This window comes from Cryptomeria japonica, chromosome 1 (genome assembly GCF_030272615.1).
Source record: "Cryptomeria japonica chromosome 1, Sugi_1.0, whole genome shotgun sequence".
NCBI lineage: Eukaryota > Viridiplantae > Streptophyta > Pinopsida > Cupressales > Cupressaceae > Cryptomeria > Cryptomeria japonica.
In genome coordinates this window covers 685,568,726-685,587,333 of record NC_081405.1, presented here as the reverse complement: position 1 = coordinate 685,587,333, position 18,608 = coordinate 685,568,726, and the positions used below count along the sequence as shown (strand labels likewise).

General features: G+C 32.4%; 1 protein-coding gene across 3 annotated transcripts; it reads left to right on the top strand.

The window, feature by feature from the left end:
- The first annotated feature begins 7,528 nt into the window (after positions 1-7,528).
- On the top strand, positions 7,529-12,337 carry LOC131072503 (uncharacterized). 3 transcript variants are annotated; one of them, XR_009112697.2, is made up of 4 exons: positions 7,539-7,794; positions 7,915-8,522; positions 11,638-11,711; positions 12,124-12,337. XR_009112697.2 is itself a non-coding variant. In XM_058008672.2 (3 exons), exons 1-2 carry the CDS (start codon positions 7,652-7,654, stop codon positions 8,498-8,500), a joined length of 729 nt encoding a protein of 242 aa, XP_057864655.2. In that variant the 5' UTR covers positions 7,529-7,651; the 3' UTR covers positions 8,501-8,522; positions 11,638-11,918. The 3 variants fall into 3 exon arrangements, 2 of the variants coding, with proteins under 2 accessions (XP_057864655.2, XP_057864654.2); XM_058008672.2 differs by lacking the exon at positions 12,124-12,337 and having other exon boundaries at positions 7,529-7,794; positions 11,638-11,918; XM_058008671.2 differs by lacking the exon at positions 11,638-11,711 and having other exon boundaries at positions 7,537-7,794.
- Positions 12,338-18,608: the final 6,271 nt, after the last annotated feature.

Sequence of the window (18,608 nt, the reverse complement as noted above, 5' to 3'; positions counted from 1 at the left end):
ATGTCAACTATTGGAGTCTTGGGAGATTGAATGTTTTGAGGAACAACTTCACGAGCTTGAACACGATGCTTTCGTCGACGTTCTCTTGCATAACGATTTCGTCGAGTCCCAGCGGAAGACTGAGAAGGAGGAAGAATATTTATTGAAGGAGTAATATTCTCATCTCTAATAGTTGGAGGTTTAGGTTGAGGTTTTTTAGGTTGAACAAGAGGAGAGGCAGGTCTCTTCTCTCTATAAGAGCAAGGAGGTGGAACTGCACCATATAAAGGAGGAATGTTTAGTGTAGGTAGGAGACCAGGTCCATCATGAGGAGGTACAGGTCTAACCTTGGGAGGAATATTGTTCTTATTCTTAGGAGAAGGCATAGTTTCATCCATAGGAATAGGCTGGGAATCTTCCTTAGGAGGAAGATTAGTCTTATCTGTCAAAGGAAGAATCTCGTCTTCAGGAAGGATGGGAATATCAATTGTTGGAGTTCTAGGTTGTCTTAAGGATAGGATCATGTGTTTCTTCCACTTTTGATATGATTGAAAAAGAGTATCTCTTCTCGGTGGAAGAGATTGAAATTGTTGAGGCCAAAAGAAATCAATAGGAACACTTGGGCTTCTTTCGGTTGGTTGAAATAAGATATGATTGGTAGTTATGATTTCTCCATTGTGGAGAAATTTCAAACACTTATGAATCGAAGAAGCAATAGCATTCATGGAAGATAGCCAAGGGTAGCCCAACTTCACACGGAATTGCTCAGAGGAAGGAATGATAACAAAGTTGACATCCATAGATTTAGTGTGAACCTCAATAGTAAGTGTGATAGAACCAATTGTAGGACAAGAGAATCCATCAAATAACTTAACAACCACATTTGTATCATTATATATTGGTTTATGCAATCATAAAGTGAAAAGATAATCCTCAGTGATGACATTAACAATGCAAGAGGGATCAACAAGCATACCACGACAAGGTATTTCATGAATCTTCGCAACTATGTATAGATGTCCATCAAGTGCTCTAATAGTCTCACTAGGGTCAAATGTGATATATAAATCTCTAGGTTTTCTTTGTTTCTCTACCATATTCACCAAGTTTTGAACCGTAGTGGTCACAATAGAAGGAGAGAAAGAGGTATGTTTAGTCTCAATCACGTTAGAGGTATGATAAGGTAAAGGATCAATAAAAATATTAAGATTTTGATTAGGAGGAGCTACTGATTTGTTTCCCTTATCATTCACACCTGCCACAGATATAGTATTATTATCAATCAAATCTTGAATCTTACTTTTTAATGCAAAACATTTCTCAGTATCATGACCAAGTTGATGATGAAATTGACAAAAAGATTTATTATCAAAGTAAGGTGAGGCTGCCTTAGAAGGGTCAACTAGTTTTATTGGAGGAAGTTTGATCACATTTCTTTGTAATAACTGAGACATAATTCTATGTAAAGATTCATTTAAAGGAGTAAATTGTCTTTCTCTCTTGAAAAATTTAGAAATAGGAGGCACACCTGTTGTAGCATTCACATTGTTGTTGTTGATGTTGTCATTGAATTTGATGAATCCTTTGCTTGGTTTGAACTTCACAAACGGTTGTTGAGCACTGTCACCCTTATCATTCAGAGCCATAGGAGTGGATTGCTCCAGTTGACTCATAGTCACTTGATAATTGTGAAGTGTTGTGCACAACTACAGAAAGGAAGTAAACTTAGAAAGGAACGGTTTTTATCTAATATCTTTTTGCAAATTATAGGTGAGAAATTCTTTGAATATCATTATTAGGCACTTGAAAAGAAATTTGAGAACATAAGTGCTCATATCTACCAATGAAATCAGTCACTTTTTCTTTAACACCTTGTTTACAATGCATTAAATCAATCAAAGTAATCTTAGGACCTATATTGTAGTCTTAGGCAAAGATCAATACCATTGTAAAGCCTTATCTCGCAATGTTCTAGTAAACAATTTGGCAAGCAATCTTTGATCATAAGAAAAGTCAGTACACAAGGTTTGAAGTGTTTTGACATGCGTTAAAGGATCACCCTTTCCATTATAGAGTTCCAATTGAGGGACTTCAACATGTTTAGGAGGGACAACTCTAACAATATCAAGAGAAAGTGGGCTCGCAACATCAAATGTAGGCACACTAAACTTGGATTCTCTCATAGAAGCGATTTGTTGTTGTAATGATGAAACAATTTGAGCAAGATTATTAATGGTTGCTTTGGTTGAAGGGTTTATGCTAGACATGTTTGATTGAGAAGGTGGTGTGATGTTGTTGAAAGAAGGCATTGATTGAGAATAAGGTGGAGGAACACTATGGTAAGTAGGCATAGGAGATGATTGAGTAGGAAATGGGACACTAAAAGGAGGAATAGAATGATTGGATGAATTGCCCCCTCGCATCACATTGAGTGGGTGACAGACAATGGGAACACTTATTGAAGGCATGGGTAAGGAAGAAGGATTGATTGAAGAGGAGGGATTGCCCCAATGACTAATGGTTGTAGGTATGACATTTTGAGTTGATGTAGCCATAATGTTTGAAGTAAAAGTAAGAATACTAGCCATCAGAGTGGTCAAAGGAATATAATGATTGATTTGTATAGAAGGTTGTGAATAACCTAAGTTCTTAGCACAGCTCTTTATAGGAATGCCATTAGAATCAACAATATGAGCAATGCCACACAATATATCAATTCCATTCTTATCACTTTGAATCATACGCTTTAGAACTTCAATTAATGGAAGAGCTTCACTATTAGGGTATTCTTGAGACATCCATTGTTGAAAGTAGTCAAATTGATTATCCAATTTTTAAATTTGATCTATGGAGACTCTAGTCAAAGATTCTTCTTCATTGGTAGAATCATCAATTGGGTAAATAGAGATGTTATTAGGATGAGAAGAATTAGAATTATCCTCATTGAAAAAGTCACTCAAATTAGGCTCCATGTCCTCGGTAATTAAACATTGGGAAGCCTTAATTCTAATGCTTCGTCTAATGGGGATAATGTATGTGGGGCTAATAATGGTAAAAATCATGCACTAGAGGGAAAATTTGAATTTGGAATTTTGAATTTTAGGAACAAAGTTTGCAAAATTGGATAATGCAAAATTTAAGGAATTTATGATTACACAATTTGAACTTTGTTGAAAAGAGAAATGACACAATTTCCAAAATAATTTAAGAAATTGAGATTTAAAATTACAGTCAATGGAATACCACTTAATTTCAAATTTAAATTTGTCAAAATTTGAATTTTTAAAATCAGGGCAGCTTATAATTAACCACTTAATTTCAAATTTGTTCTTGAAAATTGTGATATTGAATTTTGGAAGTATTTTTTATTTTAGAGAGGGCAAAATTCGAGGATTTCAACCAATTTTATGGATTTAAGCTATTAAATATAGTCATAATAGTCCCTCGAAATTTTGAGAAAAAAGCCAGGGACCGTGTTGAAAGTGCACACGGTCCTCCCAACTTTTTCGGAAATTTTCAGGGATGAAAGTTACAATGATTTTAAAGTTAACCCCCCAAAATTGGTTGACTTTACGAAGTTTAGATAGACGAAATTGAGGTTTGGATGTGAAAATAGGACCCTATTAAGGTTTTGAAAAGGACAAGAAATTGAATTGCAAATTTGAAAAAGGTCAAACCTAATGGATAAGGCCACCTTAAATAATGTTTAGAAAACTGAAATTGATTGAAATTGATTGAAATTTGCACAAAATCCAATTAAATTTGAAAATTAGGGTTTCAATACCTAACCACTTAATTTAAAAATTTTGAATTTTGGAAAAAGGAGGGAAATTGAAATTTTGAATTTTAGGCAAGAAAATAGATCTGAAAATATTCCTAAATCTGAAAACTAAATGTGAATTCAATTATTTTGCACAAGTTCAAGTTGATTTTTAAAAATTAGGGTTTTTGACAACTAACCACTTAATTTTGTAAATTCGATTTGCAATTTGAATAAGACAATTATGAAATTGAATTTGACAAGCAATGCAATTTTCAAATCTAAAACAATAGAGCAATTTTTAAAAGACACAAGTTCAATTCTAATTTTTGAAAACCAGGGTTTTGATTGAATTAACCACTAAGTTTGGTAAACTTGCAAGAAAATTAAACTTGTAAATGAAAAATATGCAATAATTTGAAATGTCAATCATGTAAGTCGACGGGTTCACCAAAATGTAATGTGGGGGAAAATGAGTGATGGAAAGATCAAGAGGAAAGTTTTTCTCTCCTTAGGAAGAGGAGTGAAAGTTTCACAAAAGATTCTCCTCAACCTTCTCATGCACATTACATTTAAAAGAAGGGGGGGAATTCACTAGATCTAATCTTGAGAGAGAGATTGAATGCTAAGTGAATTAAAAATGAATTTGGGAAGTGAAAGTAACCCTTCTTTTAGAATGCAATAGGTTGAATTATGCGATTTAAGACTAGGTGTAAAAGAGACAAAGAAATGATTATAATTTGAGATAGGAATGCGGGATGAAGTTGTGCACCTGGAATTAGCAGTAAAATATCGAGACAAAGCTCCCCTGCAAATTTGGCAAAAGTTGTCGGGAGCGTGTTGAAAGTGCACATGGTCCTCCGAAAAATCCACGCGACGAAAAGGGTTTTTCCGTCTCTGAAAATGAAGTCCAAATCTGCAAATACAGTTGCGCACCTGCAACCTACACACATAAAAGAGAGAGAATGTTGTTGGGATTGGGGGTTTGCCTTCAGGTCAAACCCCAGTTTTGGAATTAACCAGATGATGAAAAATACTTGCAAGTAATGAAAGTAAATGACTGAAATGGAATTCACCTTAAGAGAGGATGCAATTGAAATGCTGATAGAGTTGTTTGAAAGGATATGTAGAATTGTATGTCGCAAGAGATCTCCTCTTCAATGGTTGAATCCTTGACTTGAATGCAACACCTAGCCTTTAAAGGAGACTTAAGAATGCTCAATGCTTGAAAGGAATGCTTGAATGCTTAATTGCTTGAATGCTTGATTTCGCTTAGGATCACAATTTTCATGTTATGTATGCTTATTGAACTTAACTTATGCAAATAGGAGAGAAGAATGCATCTTATATATTCATCAATTAGGGTTAATTGACCGATATTTCATCATAGGCTGACATAGAGAAACTTTTCCTGCTTCAAGATTGCAAAGCTCAATGCAAGATTAATGCAAAGGGGGCCCAAAATAGGGCAAGGACAGGGGCGCCACGCCCCTATCCTACCCTAATTCAAGACAGGAAGTAGTAGAAGGGAGTGCGGGATGCGAGGAAATACAGTCTTTGTGTAGCATGAACATGTCTCGGGTCTCCGATCAGGCTTAGGGATTCGATTCGCCAATGTGAAGACCCAAATGTGGTCGAAAATTGCAAGGTCACAATTTATTGACGCTACAGTCTTTAATGCTTGGTCAACCTGTTAATTGGAATGATAATATTGGATTTTCTTGGGTTGAGATTCTTGCTAGTTATGTTGATATTTTTTATAGTGCTTTAAATAGATTATGGCTTGTCTTTACAAATGATTTTTTTTGGTTTTTATATGGAAAAAGAGGAATGAAGATATTTTTTAGTCCAACAGAAGGCTCCATATTGAGTTCAACAATGAACTCACCTTTTTCACAATTATGTTGCAGGTTTCAACAACTATGGAGATCCCTAGGGACATATTCATGATCCTGCTAAAAGAGGGTATTATGTTGGTATACAGGAAAAACATTAAATTTGCTCACCTCCTTCTTTATGGAAATAATAACCTGAACAAAGAGGAATTTAATTTAATCAATAAGTCTTTGGAGGAAAGACAAATCACTAAGGCAGACATTTAAGAGGGCAATAAGGAAAATAAGAAGAAACATGAAGACAAATGGGACATTATAGTTGATCCAAACACTATTGTGCCCCCATTAGGCACCTATGAGTGGGACTAGGTAGAATGTAGTAATAATGTTATAGGTTCTTGGGACTAGGGGATAAAGTTTATTGATACTATGATGATGTAAATTGTACAAACTCATCTTAATTTTTTATTTTCTGGCTTCCTAGTGATCGCTATTGAACTATAATGGAGCATATATTCCTTATAATGTAACTTTGTTTTGATATACTATTATTAATAGAAAAAAAATCATGTCTTTAGTCTCCAAGAATTAGATGGGATGTTTGGAGAAGTTGGCCTAGTGTTTGACTGGGATGGCTATTTAGTTGTAATCCCCAAATGATTTTCTCAAACTTTGGACATTGGTTTGAATGAAATTGGTCAACACCATATGGCAAGTGGTTCGAGCATTGCAAGCACGTAGAGGGAATATATTCTACACGTTGAAGGATGCGAGTGCAATTGTGTTCAGTGGTTGGTCATTTGAAAAAAGTTTTTGTAATCAAGAGTGATGTTGAAGGAGTGGTCTGGAGGAACATCGGTGAGAAAAACTTAGCACGAGCTCACATTCACAATTCTGTTCTACTAGAAATATTCCTTTATAACATTGTCTGGACTTTTGGAAAATTCAAGTGGGGTGAGTCCACAATCTAAGAGATGGTTAACCCAACACATAGAGCCAATGCTTGAGCATCTTTAAGATGTCTGAGTAGAAATTCGACTAAAGGGTTGGTTGGTGATGCCATTTGCATTGCCACTGCCCTTAGATCCGAGGAGATCAAACAAGCCATCACACTACTATGAGAAGGATTGGAAAGGAACATAATGGAGACATGCATGGATACTATGTCAACTTTCATGAAAAATTGTTTTCCCCTTCACAAATGAAGAGACTCCAAGAGGTCGTAAAAGGCATCCGCATCTTGGTCTTCTCTCTTTGTGCATGAAAGGGACTTGTCCCCTCTGATAATAGTTTGCCTAATTTTTTTAATTTTTTTGTTTGCTAATGGGCTGAAGCCGAATCGCTTTTGAGTGGAGCTATGAACTAGTGAGACCACATTTTTGAGGGGCCTCATCCTCATATATTTTCGGCATAATGATTAGTATTACCATTACGCTTACAATTATAATTAAGGTTTGGTAAGGGTTGCGGTTTACTTAGAGTTCAATTAGAGTTAGCTATCATTAAAGATATTATATTATATTATATATATTTACAAAAGATTAATTTTATAAATACAAAGAGATAAGAAGTTTGATCAAGGGATCGGAATGCATCTCGGATCCATCAATATTGAATGAGCCATGTCATCACCATCATGAATAGAGTTTTGAAAATAACTTTAAGTAAAAAAAGAAAAAATTATAAGATACTAGAAATATTTTCATATTCATCCACATCTCTATCATCTCTACCCTTCTCTTAAATTTATCACAATTAAAGAATATTAAATAGATTTAGAATCTTTGAAAAAATAATATTAAAATAATAAAAAAAAATCTTCTACAGATTTTTGTCCACCGCTTTAATAAATATCTTAAAGAGATATATACCAGTTTTATATAAATATCTTAGAGAGATTTTCGCTGGCTTCTCAAGCTTAATACACGTACCGTGCAGAAGAGTCTAGCAATCTCCACGTCCCATCAAGAAGCATCCATAAGCTCTCCACCTGTATTCATATCTTCTAAATTTGTACTGCACAATTGTAATATCAGACAATCTGTGGATTTTTTTCTTTTGTTTTTGCAGATAACAAATGCAGACGTCCATGATAAGAGCCTTGTGCAGACCATCAAAACTATTCAAAGGCGCACCCATTTCATTCTCACAACAATTTTCCTCATATCATCATAATCATATGTTCTCCACTGGTGAAGACGACATACAACAAGGTTACAGGTATGGATATATGTATTTTGCCTCTGTTTGATTTCATTGTATTTGATAGAATTTGCTGCCAAACCGTGAATCATATGTACTAGTAGAATATTGGCTGAGTAAGGATTTGAATTTGAACAGAGAGGATATGGTGGAGTCATATGGGCTTGCCTATGCTACAAGGTGCTCTGATGAGGGCTATGGTGAAAGGTATGGAGAGAGTGTTAGAGAAAAGGTGGACAAGGAGGACATGAAAGTGTCGTTGGGGCTTGCCCATGCCACAAGGTTCTTTGGGAAGGGCAACAAGGAAGGTTATGAGGAGAGCATAACATTAAGCAACCAACATGTGGGTGGTGAGGATATGACAAAGTCATTTGGGCTGGCCTATGCCACAAGATGCTCTGATGAGGGATATGGGGATAGGTATGGGGAGAGTGTTGAAGTTGGGGGGAAGTGTGGAGAGGGTATTGAAGTGTTGGGCAAACAAAATTTGGAGGAAAAGGATATGGGAAAGTCATTTGGGCTTGCCTTTCCTAGAGAGTGCTTTGACACGGACTACAATGGAAGGCATGGTGATCAAAAAGTGGATGAGGAGGATATGACAGAGTCATTTGGGCTTGCTTATGCTACAAGGTGTTCTGATGAGGGGTATGGGGAAAGGTATGGAGAGAGCATCAAAGTGTTGCGCATTGATGCCAGGAAAATGGAGTTAGAGGGCCATTTTTGAGTGCAATTCTCTTGCCATGCAAGTAAGTAATTGTTATCATCAAAATTTAAATGGCATTTTTCAATATTTTAAGCTTTTTTTAATGTGAAATTTTCATTTATATGGGGCAAACCTTGTTCTTCATTTATATGTGGGAGGGGCTTGGTCCTATGGAAGCATTGTAGGAACAATCTTTTTGTTTTTTTGAAGTATCTTAGAGATAGGTTAATTAAACTAATTTGGAGTTGTATGAGAAAACCAAAGTATCTTAGAGATGGGTCAATAAAACTAATTTGGAGTGGTGTGAGAAACCCAAATTTACTCTATAATATAATATGTTTAAGCTAAAATGGAAGGTCAATTTTAAGGCATTTTAAAGAGGAGACTTTGCATACAAAGGAAAAAGGGTTGCTTCATTGAAATGTAATTTCCTCTAAAATTATCAAACCATAAATTTTAGTTCATGTTTTATTTTGAATTAATCAAAGACAATTCATAATGATTCAATGTTTGTAGATATATTTTTAAATAAAAAAGGGAGAAATTAAACTCAAGAACATTAGATTTTCAGCCTAGAAAACCCAAAGGATGGGAGAAACCAATTAGTAAAATTGGAAATGATAGTTTTATGTCTACCAAACCTTGCTAGATCTCATACTATTAAAAGTACAAAGAATAGATATAATAATTAGTTGTTCTTATGCTCTCTATTTAGTTGTCAATCCATTGTCTCATTAAGTTCCCAATTCAATCGCTACAACACTTAGACAATCCCACGTCTTTGAGCATGTTAATTGCCCTCTCCATGTATTCTTATAGTTGTTAAAAGATCCTAACCATGCATTTAAATTTCTTCTTTCCTAGAATTGGAAGATAGGTTCATACAAATCATTTCAAATTTTGTTTCTATTATTAGATTGAAACAATCCATTTCAATAGACTTTTGAATATGGGAACTAACAATTTCAAATTCATCCCTTGATGTGTAATTAGATTGTTTTCCTTTTACTATTTCCTCAAATAAGTTTCACAACCTATAATTTTTGGATATTTTTTGGATAAATTCTTATTGATCATACCTTCCTTTTTATAGAGGCTTTTGACCCAACAAATTTAGTTGATGATATCTCTCACTTTCTCCTTGGAGTATTATTTTTTATTTCTTCAATTTTTTCCTTTTGAGCCCAGACTTTTTTAACATTTGTGAATTTTTCTTTTTTCCTCTTTGCTATTTTTCTATAGCATCACATCCTCTAGAAGTATCTCTTGATTGTCAAATAAAGTGGCTTCTGATGAAGACAACACTCTCTCTTCTTCCTCTTTATCGAACATGGATGTATCATATCTATGTGTAGGCATTCACAATTCAACATTAAATGCATCCTCATGAATGGGTATGTCTAGAAGTTTGATATTCTTGGATTGTCCAAGAGTAACCTATTGTGTACATACAAAATGCAAGCATGCAAGAATGAATTGAACTAAGTTAACCTATCCTCCTCACAATATATGCAACATTGTAATTAAGCAAAATACTTAACAAAGTATTGATGAATAACCCAAAAGAATCTTATTAACAATATCAACCCTTAATTGCACCAAGATATGGTGGTTATGCGAGATATATGGTTGATTTGATGATATGTGAGGGCTCCTACTTGCAATGTAACATTTATTTTTATTAAGTTCTTGAAGGTGGAATCCAATTGATAGATTATTGGACAAGGGATTGGATGGCTAGGATCAATTTGAGGGATCAAGGGATCAAATTGATTGAGAGGTCTAGGAGGCTTAAGAGATGACAAGTGTCTCCACATGTTTGGTGAGGATGTAGGGGCCCAAGATTAAAGGGAAATCAATGGTTGAGGATTCCCTTGGAGAAAGTGGAATGACAAGATGAAAGAGGTACTTTGGATTTTGGGCAACAAGAAAATCTTTGATCCATGTGACATGTATAAAGATCCATAGTTTGTGTACAAAGGACTCATGCTTATGTACACTTTTGGAGGATGTTACTCATTACCTTGTTGTTGAATTTGGAGGATGTGTGCTTGCATTTGTGATGTTTGAGACTGTAGTGGAAGATCTATTATGATGTTTTAGTTCCTCTCTATCTCCTGGATATGACTACTTTCACCACAATTATGTTTTGGCGACCAACTTGTTGGGATCACTTCTTGTCCCCTATTTTGGTCAACCTAATTGATGTTTTATAATGGTGTAGATGATATATTTTTTTTATAAAAGATCATTTCATTTGCAAGGATTGTGGATCAAGTTGGATGGAAAAAGATGCAAATTTAAGGTGGCAAATGTGTGCATGAAAGAATTGGATTTGTATTGTCAAAAAGGTTGCTTGAGGAAGTGAATCAAGATCAACTACATTCAATTGGGACTATTGGATGTTGTGATGCTGAAGGCATATACTTTGTAATTCAAATTTTCTTTGTATCTTTCCTTAAGGCATCGTGTCTCATCTTGCAAGTCCTTTGTATCTTGGCTTGAGATAGTGAGCGTCAACCTACAAGTCCATTAGAGAGCAATGAGCTTCCTTGGAAGTGTGCCTAAAACAAACATTGTAATATTTGTTTCATATGATGTGAGTTTAACTCTCATTGTGGTTTTTTCCTTCTTGGGTTTTCCACATAAATTTGGTGCCCTCTTATGCACGTCTGTTCACTATTTTATCTTTCATTGTTGCTAATTAGTTTAAGGTGTTTTAAAATTAAAATTGTGCTATTAATTTTTAAGAATTAATCAAGACTAATTCACCTCTCACCCCCCTCCCAGTCTTGGAGTGTGTTTAATAGTGTCATCCAAGTCTTTTGGTATATTGTAGTAAATAGCCTTCTCTAGATATGGGCGTGGAGACATCACCAATATATTTGGTGAGAATATGTTTCTTAGTGCCTAACATAGCTGAGTGCTAGGATTTCATAGTGCAATTTTGCGCACTTTTCCCACTACCTTGTATGAATTACAAATATTTTTTTTCTATCCTAATTAGATAAAAAATCCTTTGAAATATATCTTGTGGCCCACTTATAATATGCACACTTAAATAGACCTCTATTTGTTTAATATATATATATATATATATATATCAATTGAATATGGTGCAATTTAGGGTTATATCACTAATGATGTTCATTTTACAGGTTGGAAGTCATAATGAGCAAGTCAGTGGTCCTCCCGTTGATCAACAACCATCCACTCATACAATGTTGAAAATGTAAAAGAAGTTATTCTCAAATCTATTGAAGTTTTTAATCTTAAAAGGCGGTTTCTTGGTATTAAGTTTAGTTTTACATATGTATTAACTATAACAAAGAGTGATTAAATATAAAATATTGTATAGGTATGAAGCTAGATGTAATATTTTATTAGTAGTGGTTGCTTAAATCTATATGGGGCTTGGCAATCCCTATATTTGTATCTATTTTTTTTATTTGTCTTACCTTGACTTTGTATTTTGATATGGCTTGTATATTGTATCCTTTTCAATAAATTATTTTGAAAAATACTCAAAAAATTCATGTATAGAAAATTCTACATTTACTTGTCCTTCTAATGGTTTAATTTCAATTCTTTTTTATATCTTAGATGAGTTATGAACAAACATTTTTTTTAATGTTTTTTTGCAGTGGCCTTTCCTCCAATAGTGATTCTTAAATTCATCTTTCCTGTTATCTCCAATATCAAATTTATTGGTAGAGCTTGTACTAAGGAGCCAAGAAATGACTATTCTTAGTTAGAGCTCTCACTGAGGGATGATCATGAATTATTTTTCCTTTTCATCATGTGAAATTTTCTTGTTGGTGGTTGATCCAAGTCTAATTTAATGACTATTCTTAGTTAGAGCTCTCACTAAGGGATGATTGTTCATGAATTATTTTTCCTTTTCATCATGTGAAATGTTCTTGTTGGTGGTTGATCCAAGTCTAATTTTTCATTACTCCATGTGACCTACAAAGGTAGTTACTCATGAATATAAATCAAATTTCATTCTTATTTTTCCATTCCATTCGTATACATTAATTGCAATATGAGAAATATTTGTCATTCAAAATATTGAATCATTATCATAAATAACTTCTTTCACCATTTCCCAAATATTAGAAAATTTCATTTATACCAAAATGATTTATAATAATAAAAAAAGCTTATCGAAATAGTAATTTACTGATTCAAAAATGTTTTCCTACTTATTAAAGTGTATTTTAAATCTTAAGAGGATAAAATGTTACGGATTTTGAAAAATAGAATACAAAAGCAAAGAGAATTCAACATGATACCTATAATTTTATCTTTGAAAGCTTTATAGGGAAAAACTAGAATTGCACCCACCAAAAATATACATAAAGATGTGTTGTTAGTTGATGTACCAACCAATCAATACAATGATTTGCAACACACTCGATTGTCTTCAAGAATCATCTCTTTAGATGTGAGTGATAGGACTCTATGATACCATTTGCCTCATAACTTGTATGTTTTAATGTATGACACCATCTAGCCCACATATTCAATTTGTTAAGTCAACATCACTTAAAATATTAAATGAATGAGGTGAGTGTGTCTTTAAAGTCTTGAATAAACTCGTGAAACTCATTCCTTGCAGAGTCCTCATCTATTGAACAATGCATGATATATCCAAGTCTATCAAACATCTCCCATATAACTACATTATATTTAACCTTTGTTGTCAAGTTCTTCAACCACACACATCTGACATGTCGAGCATATATGTACATCACATTGAAACACTTATCTACTCTACATAATGAATACCTTTACTCGTTATTTAATATTCTTTCCTGAGATGTATTGAAATATTTACAAAATATACAAGGTTTTAATAAAAAATAAAATACTTTATCTTTGATCTCAACACCTACATTATTCATGATGAATATTTTTAGTCTCAAATCAATATTCTTCAAGTGAACCCATTAGAGAAGAATGTGAATCTAATATGTAATATTATATGCACAAGACCTAGACATAATGACCTATGTCATAGGCATCACTATATATTTTGAGATGAATGAAAGCATTGCATACAATTAAAAAAATTGTAAAATTTTAGGTACAATGTATCAATATTATGTTTTATTTGGGTGTAAATTTTTTCAATTCAACTCTATCAAGGAGTACACATCATACCTTCATTGTATTCGTCCCAAATGTAGAATCCATGGCCAATATGTTGTTATGGCCATATTAAAAGGTCATTTCCCTGGCAATTGAATTCCCAAAATAAATGGGATTTTTCCATCTCCATTGACAACAATGACACTATACTCCTAATATGCAAACCATTGCTAAAAACCCATTATTGCATTGAAAGAGAGTATCATCACCATCAAACATATAGCTTGAAATATTAATTTTATAATCAATGTTTGTAATATCATCCATGGTAAGAATATCATCCTTAGAAGATTGTCATCTTCTTATGCACCATTTGCTTATGTTTTTTATGCACTGCATCTGTGGGTATGCAAGCAATAGCATCAACCCCTCATCCATGCAATTCTTTGCTAATTTATATGACACAAAGGACCCCATTTCGAATACCTCATTGCTCATTTGAATGTGACAAGTTATGCCTTCCTTGTGCACATTTTGAACTTGTTGTACCATATCAATACACCTTTCGATTTGCTAACAATGGTTTATGTGCTAAATGAAAAATACAACTACAAATGTATGTGTTTGGGCATTGAGGAAGGATTAAACTGTGTTGCATTTTTCCCCTAAAATCATTTGGTTCATACATACAACAATACCTATACCTATAAAAATCATAAATAATCTTCATTGACTATTAACCTATGTAGTTAACCAATGATTAGAGACACTCTTTCACTTCACAATTGTGAGTATGAACATTAGTAGTTGGCATATTATTCTTACATTTTATATTCCAAAAACTACTCTATTTTTTGTATTGGAATAAAGAGTGTGTATCTTTGTATGACTCTTTTTTCGTATTGGAATAAAGAGGGGGTTTCTTTGTATGACTCTTACGAAAGCAAGTTGGATAAAAGTCTCTTGAATTTTATCCTTTGATAAAGTCATTAAATCTATCAACCTCAATCTAAGCTAAAAATAATTGTGAGCCTTTAAGGATATATATCTCTCATGGAAGATCTTTGTAGGAAAACTTTCCACCAGGGGGATGTTGAATGACTTTGTCCATGATGTGAGACCAATTGACATCCATCTAGAAGACAATAAAAAATGTTATCATTTGATTAGAAAACGTCCACAAATAATATACCACTTTTCTTCTATTTGACTTATGGATAATAGTAGATATGTTTAGAAAATCTAATGGCTTTAAGAAAGTCCTAGTTGGCTATTCCTATTGGACATTTTCTTGTATTTATTAAAGGTGTATTTATGATTTTGAAAGGTCTTTGATGATCATATGCTCTTCACATGGTACATGTATGATTTTGTAAGACCCTTTAATGTGTTGTCAAAGTTTGTCTCCACTACTTGTATTTGTATTTCATGGTTATAGGTTAGAGATATGGTTTTTTGCCATAAATGTGTTAAAAAAGTTCCTAATAGTTTCCCTTGTTTGTGTTTGGGAAAAAAAGCTTTAGAATGTATTGATGGGTTTAAATTTGTCAACGAAAAATTCCTATGAATGGGTTTGAATTTATTTGTATTTGGTTGTGTGCATTTATATTTTTAATTCTAAAAACTCAAGTTGAATTTCCCAATTATTAAAATTTAAAGTAGCTAGTATGACATTATCAATCTCTTCACTAATTTAGAAAAATATAACATTTATACTATGTACTCTCTTCCTCCTCAATTTGGGTATGCTTCTCTAATTAGTCAAATTAAGCTTTTATGATTTACAACAATACACACAAAACAAATTTCCACATAAAAAATATTTTAATTCAACAAATATCCTACTTGATCTTACATAATCATGGCAAAAATGATTGAAATTAAGAAAATTGAGTGTCAATGTAATCATAATAATGATCAGATGTTGAATGGATTTCCATTATTCTATTATAGGTAGAATTAGATGTTCAATACTTGTAAAATATATTTGTTTGATAATATCTAAGGTATGAAAAAAATATTAATGACTTATTAAGAAATATTGTGGGAACCATTGCACAAGGTTTAAATTTTTGGTAATTCTTGGGCTTTAGTAAGCCTAAACATTGACTTAATAGTAATGGGATAGTAATGAATGTTAATGTGAGTTATGAACTACTTTGAATAGTTTAGACTTATGGTCTACAAATTAGACTATAGAGAATTTATTACAAAAAATTAGACTAGTTTGTATGGATATTTGAAATAATATAGATTTATACCACATAATTTAAACTAGGAATAACAATCATATATTTCAAAATATTTGGATTAACAATAAGCATATTTTGAAAATTTGAGCTTATTCTTAACAAATTTGAACTATTCTTCTCAAATTGGACTATTTGAAAAATATTAACACTCCAACATTTTATATAAATAAAACTACTTGCACAATATAATGTTTAAAATAAATTGGATCAAGAGTAGGCTTTTTTCAAAATAGTTTAAACTTATTTTTCATTATTTGGGCTAGCTACTTGTAAATTGTAAATAAAACTACTTGCAATACAATGATTAAAATAAATTGGACTAAGAGTAGGCTTTTTCGAAATAGTTTGAACTTATTTCTTATTATTTGGACTAGCTACTTATAAATTGTAAATACATGTAAAGCAAACTTATTATAATTGTGATTGTTATTGATGGTTATAGAGAATGAATGAAGAGTGAAAATCTAAAACAAAATATTTTTTCTTTATTCCTTTATCAAGATAAGCTTTTGATAATATGCAGATGTGCTAGGATGATACATTTAAATAAATAACTCTAGATGCATAACTTAATTTTTCCATGTCTATGCTAATAAGTCAAATCCTACAATTATTTAATTTGGAATATAGGGAACCAAAATTTGAAACAAATTTGGAATATAGGAAACCAAAATTTGAAACAAATTTGGAATATAGGAAACCAATATTTGAAACAATTGATGTGTTTATGCCAACAATCTTGTATAAGGGGGCCAATCACTATTCTAATCTTATCTAAGTAGATTAGTGATAACTAGATTAGATAAGTTTGAATAGAATAATATAACATTAATGAATATTGAAATTAATCTTGACTTAATGAGTTCACCAAAATAGTCGAATTATGCATTCAAGACATTGGCCCAACATGATGTAAAATGATTTTTTTAAACAAAATATGCATATTTTTGTCCTAAATGCAGTTGGTAGGTGTAGAAACAATTGAGTATCATTGAGTCGTTGGGAGTAATTAACATCAACCACCACCAATTGTATAGCAACCTTTGCTATCTTTTTGTCAATAAACTAAAATCTACTATCACCCCTATATTCACCATCTCCTCTTGAACAGCAAAACCATGCACTTGCAGCCATTAAAACACAAATAAGTTAAAATAACAGCATTGCTTTCATCTCTAATCCCTTGATCGCTAGGTCCTCTCCATAACACCATCTCCTCTTGAATTGCAAAACCATGCACTTACAGCCATTAAAACACAAATAAGTTAAAATATTGGCATTGTTTTCATCTCTAATCCCTTGCTCACTTGGTCCTCTCCATGACACTTGCAAATTGTATCTAAAAATATATAACTATTTGAAGCTGCTTTAGAGCGAATTAAGTAAAGTTGTCTGTAAATATTAGTCAAAGAAAAAAAATTTGTCAATAAAAATAGAAAATAATATTTATATTTTGATGTGATGAGGTATATTGTTTGTATTGATTGTTTGACTATTGAGTTAGACAACGTTTGAAAAAACCAAGTAAATTGGTTGTAAGTAAACAATTGTTGTAATCAATGTCATATAATTTTCTCTTGCTTTGTTGTGTTGTACGATTATGTTCTTAAAATTTTTGAGTGCCTTATATATTAATGAAACAGTATAGCGTAAGATTGTCCTAATCAATGTGTCATCTTTGTAAATAATTTTTTTGTTGTTATAATCTCCTTGAAATATTTTGAGTCCCCATGTATGATTTTATTCAACTCATGGAAATATCTTTGCAAATCTCAATCATAATTAGACTATTAAAATATGAAAAATTCTACATCAAAGAATTAATAATTTTAGGTGATTTGGTGTGAATTTAATCACTAAAACATGATAAAATGTTTTTATGTCAAAATATCAAATAAATTCAATAGAGTGGGAATCAGGCTTTTCATGCAATTATATAGTTTGGGCAAAACATGCTAAAGTTCCAAAACTTTGGTTTGTAACATCAAAGCAAGAAATCAAAATTCATATAAATCAATAGTTTTGTCAAATGTGCAGTTAACTCAGACAAATATGAAAAAATCAAAATTCATGTGATTCAATAGTTTTGTCAAATGTTCAGCAAACTCAGACAAATATGAAAAAATCAAAATTCATGTGATTCAATAGTTATGACAAATGTGCAGCAAACTCAGACAAATATGAAGAAATCAAAATTCATGTGATTGAATACAGTTTTGACAAATGTACAGCAAATTCAGACAAATATAATCAAAATTCATGTAATTCAATAGTTTTGACAATGTGCAGCAAAGTCAGACAAATACGAAGAAATCAAAATTCATGTAATTCAATAGTTTTGACAAATGTGCAGCAAACTCAGACAAATATGAAGAACTCTTCTTTGATAGAAAATCAATCTTATCAAACCAGTTTATAGTTTCGCAAGATCATGCAAAAAGTTCAAAACTCCATTGACATATCACAAAGTGGTAAAGTAGAGGTCCAAACATATTTCTAATTTTTACAATCCTACACAACATTATCAAAAACCCCAGATACAATTAAAAGATAAGCATACCCCAAGAGACATTTCAAAGGACATCCTAACTTCTCTTGGAAGCTTGTAACTATCATGGGACATTTTCCCATTCATTTGATTAAATCTCAAAAGAAACTAAATATGACTGAATGAAACAGAAAAAGGAATTTGGATCTGTCATCATCACTGTTATCTTACAACACTTATAAAAAGCAATTTGGTTCTTCCAAAAATGCTTTGAAATAGGGTATGGACATCTATC

What these genes read in the sequence shown, in the direction of transcription:
- LOC131072503 (XM_058008671.2), top strand. Translation starts at nt 7,652, where the DNA reads ATGCAGACGTCCATGATAAGAGCCTTGTGCAGACCATCAAAACTATTC. An exon ending in GACATACAACAAGGTTACAG is followed by an intron (nt 7,795 to 7,914) that starts GTATGGATATAT and finishes GAATTTGAACAG; the next exon opens with AGAGGATATGGTGGAGTCAT.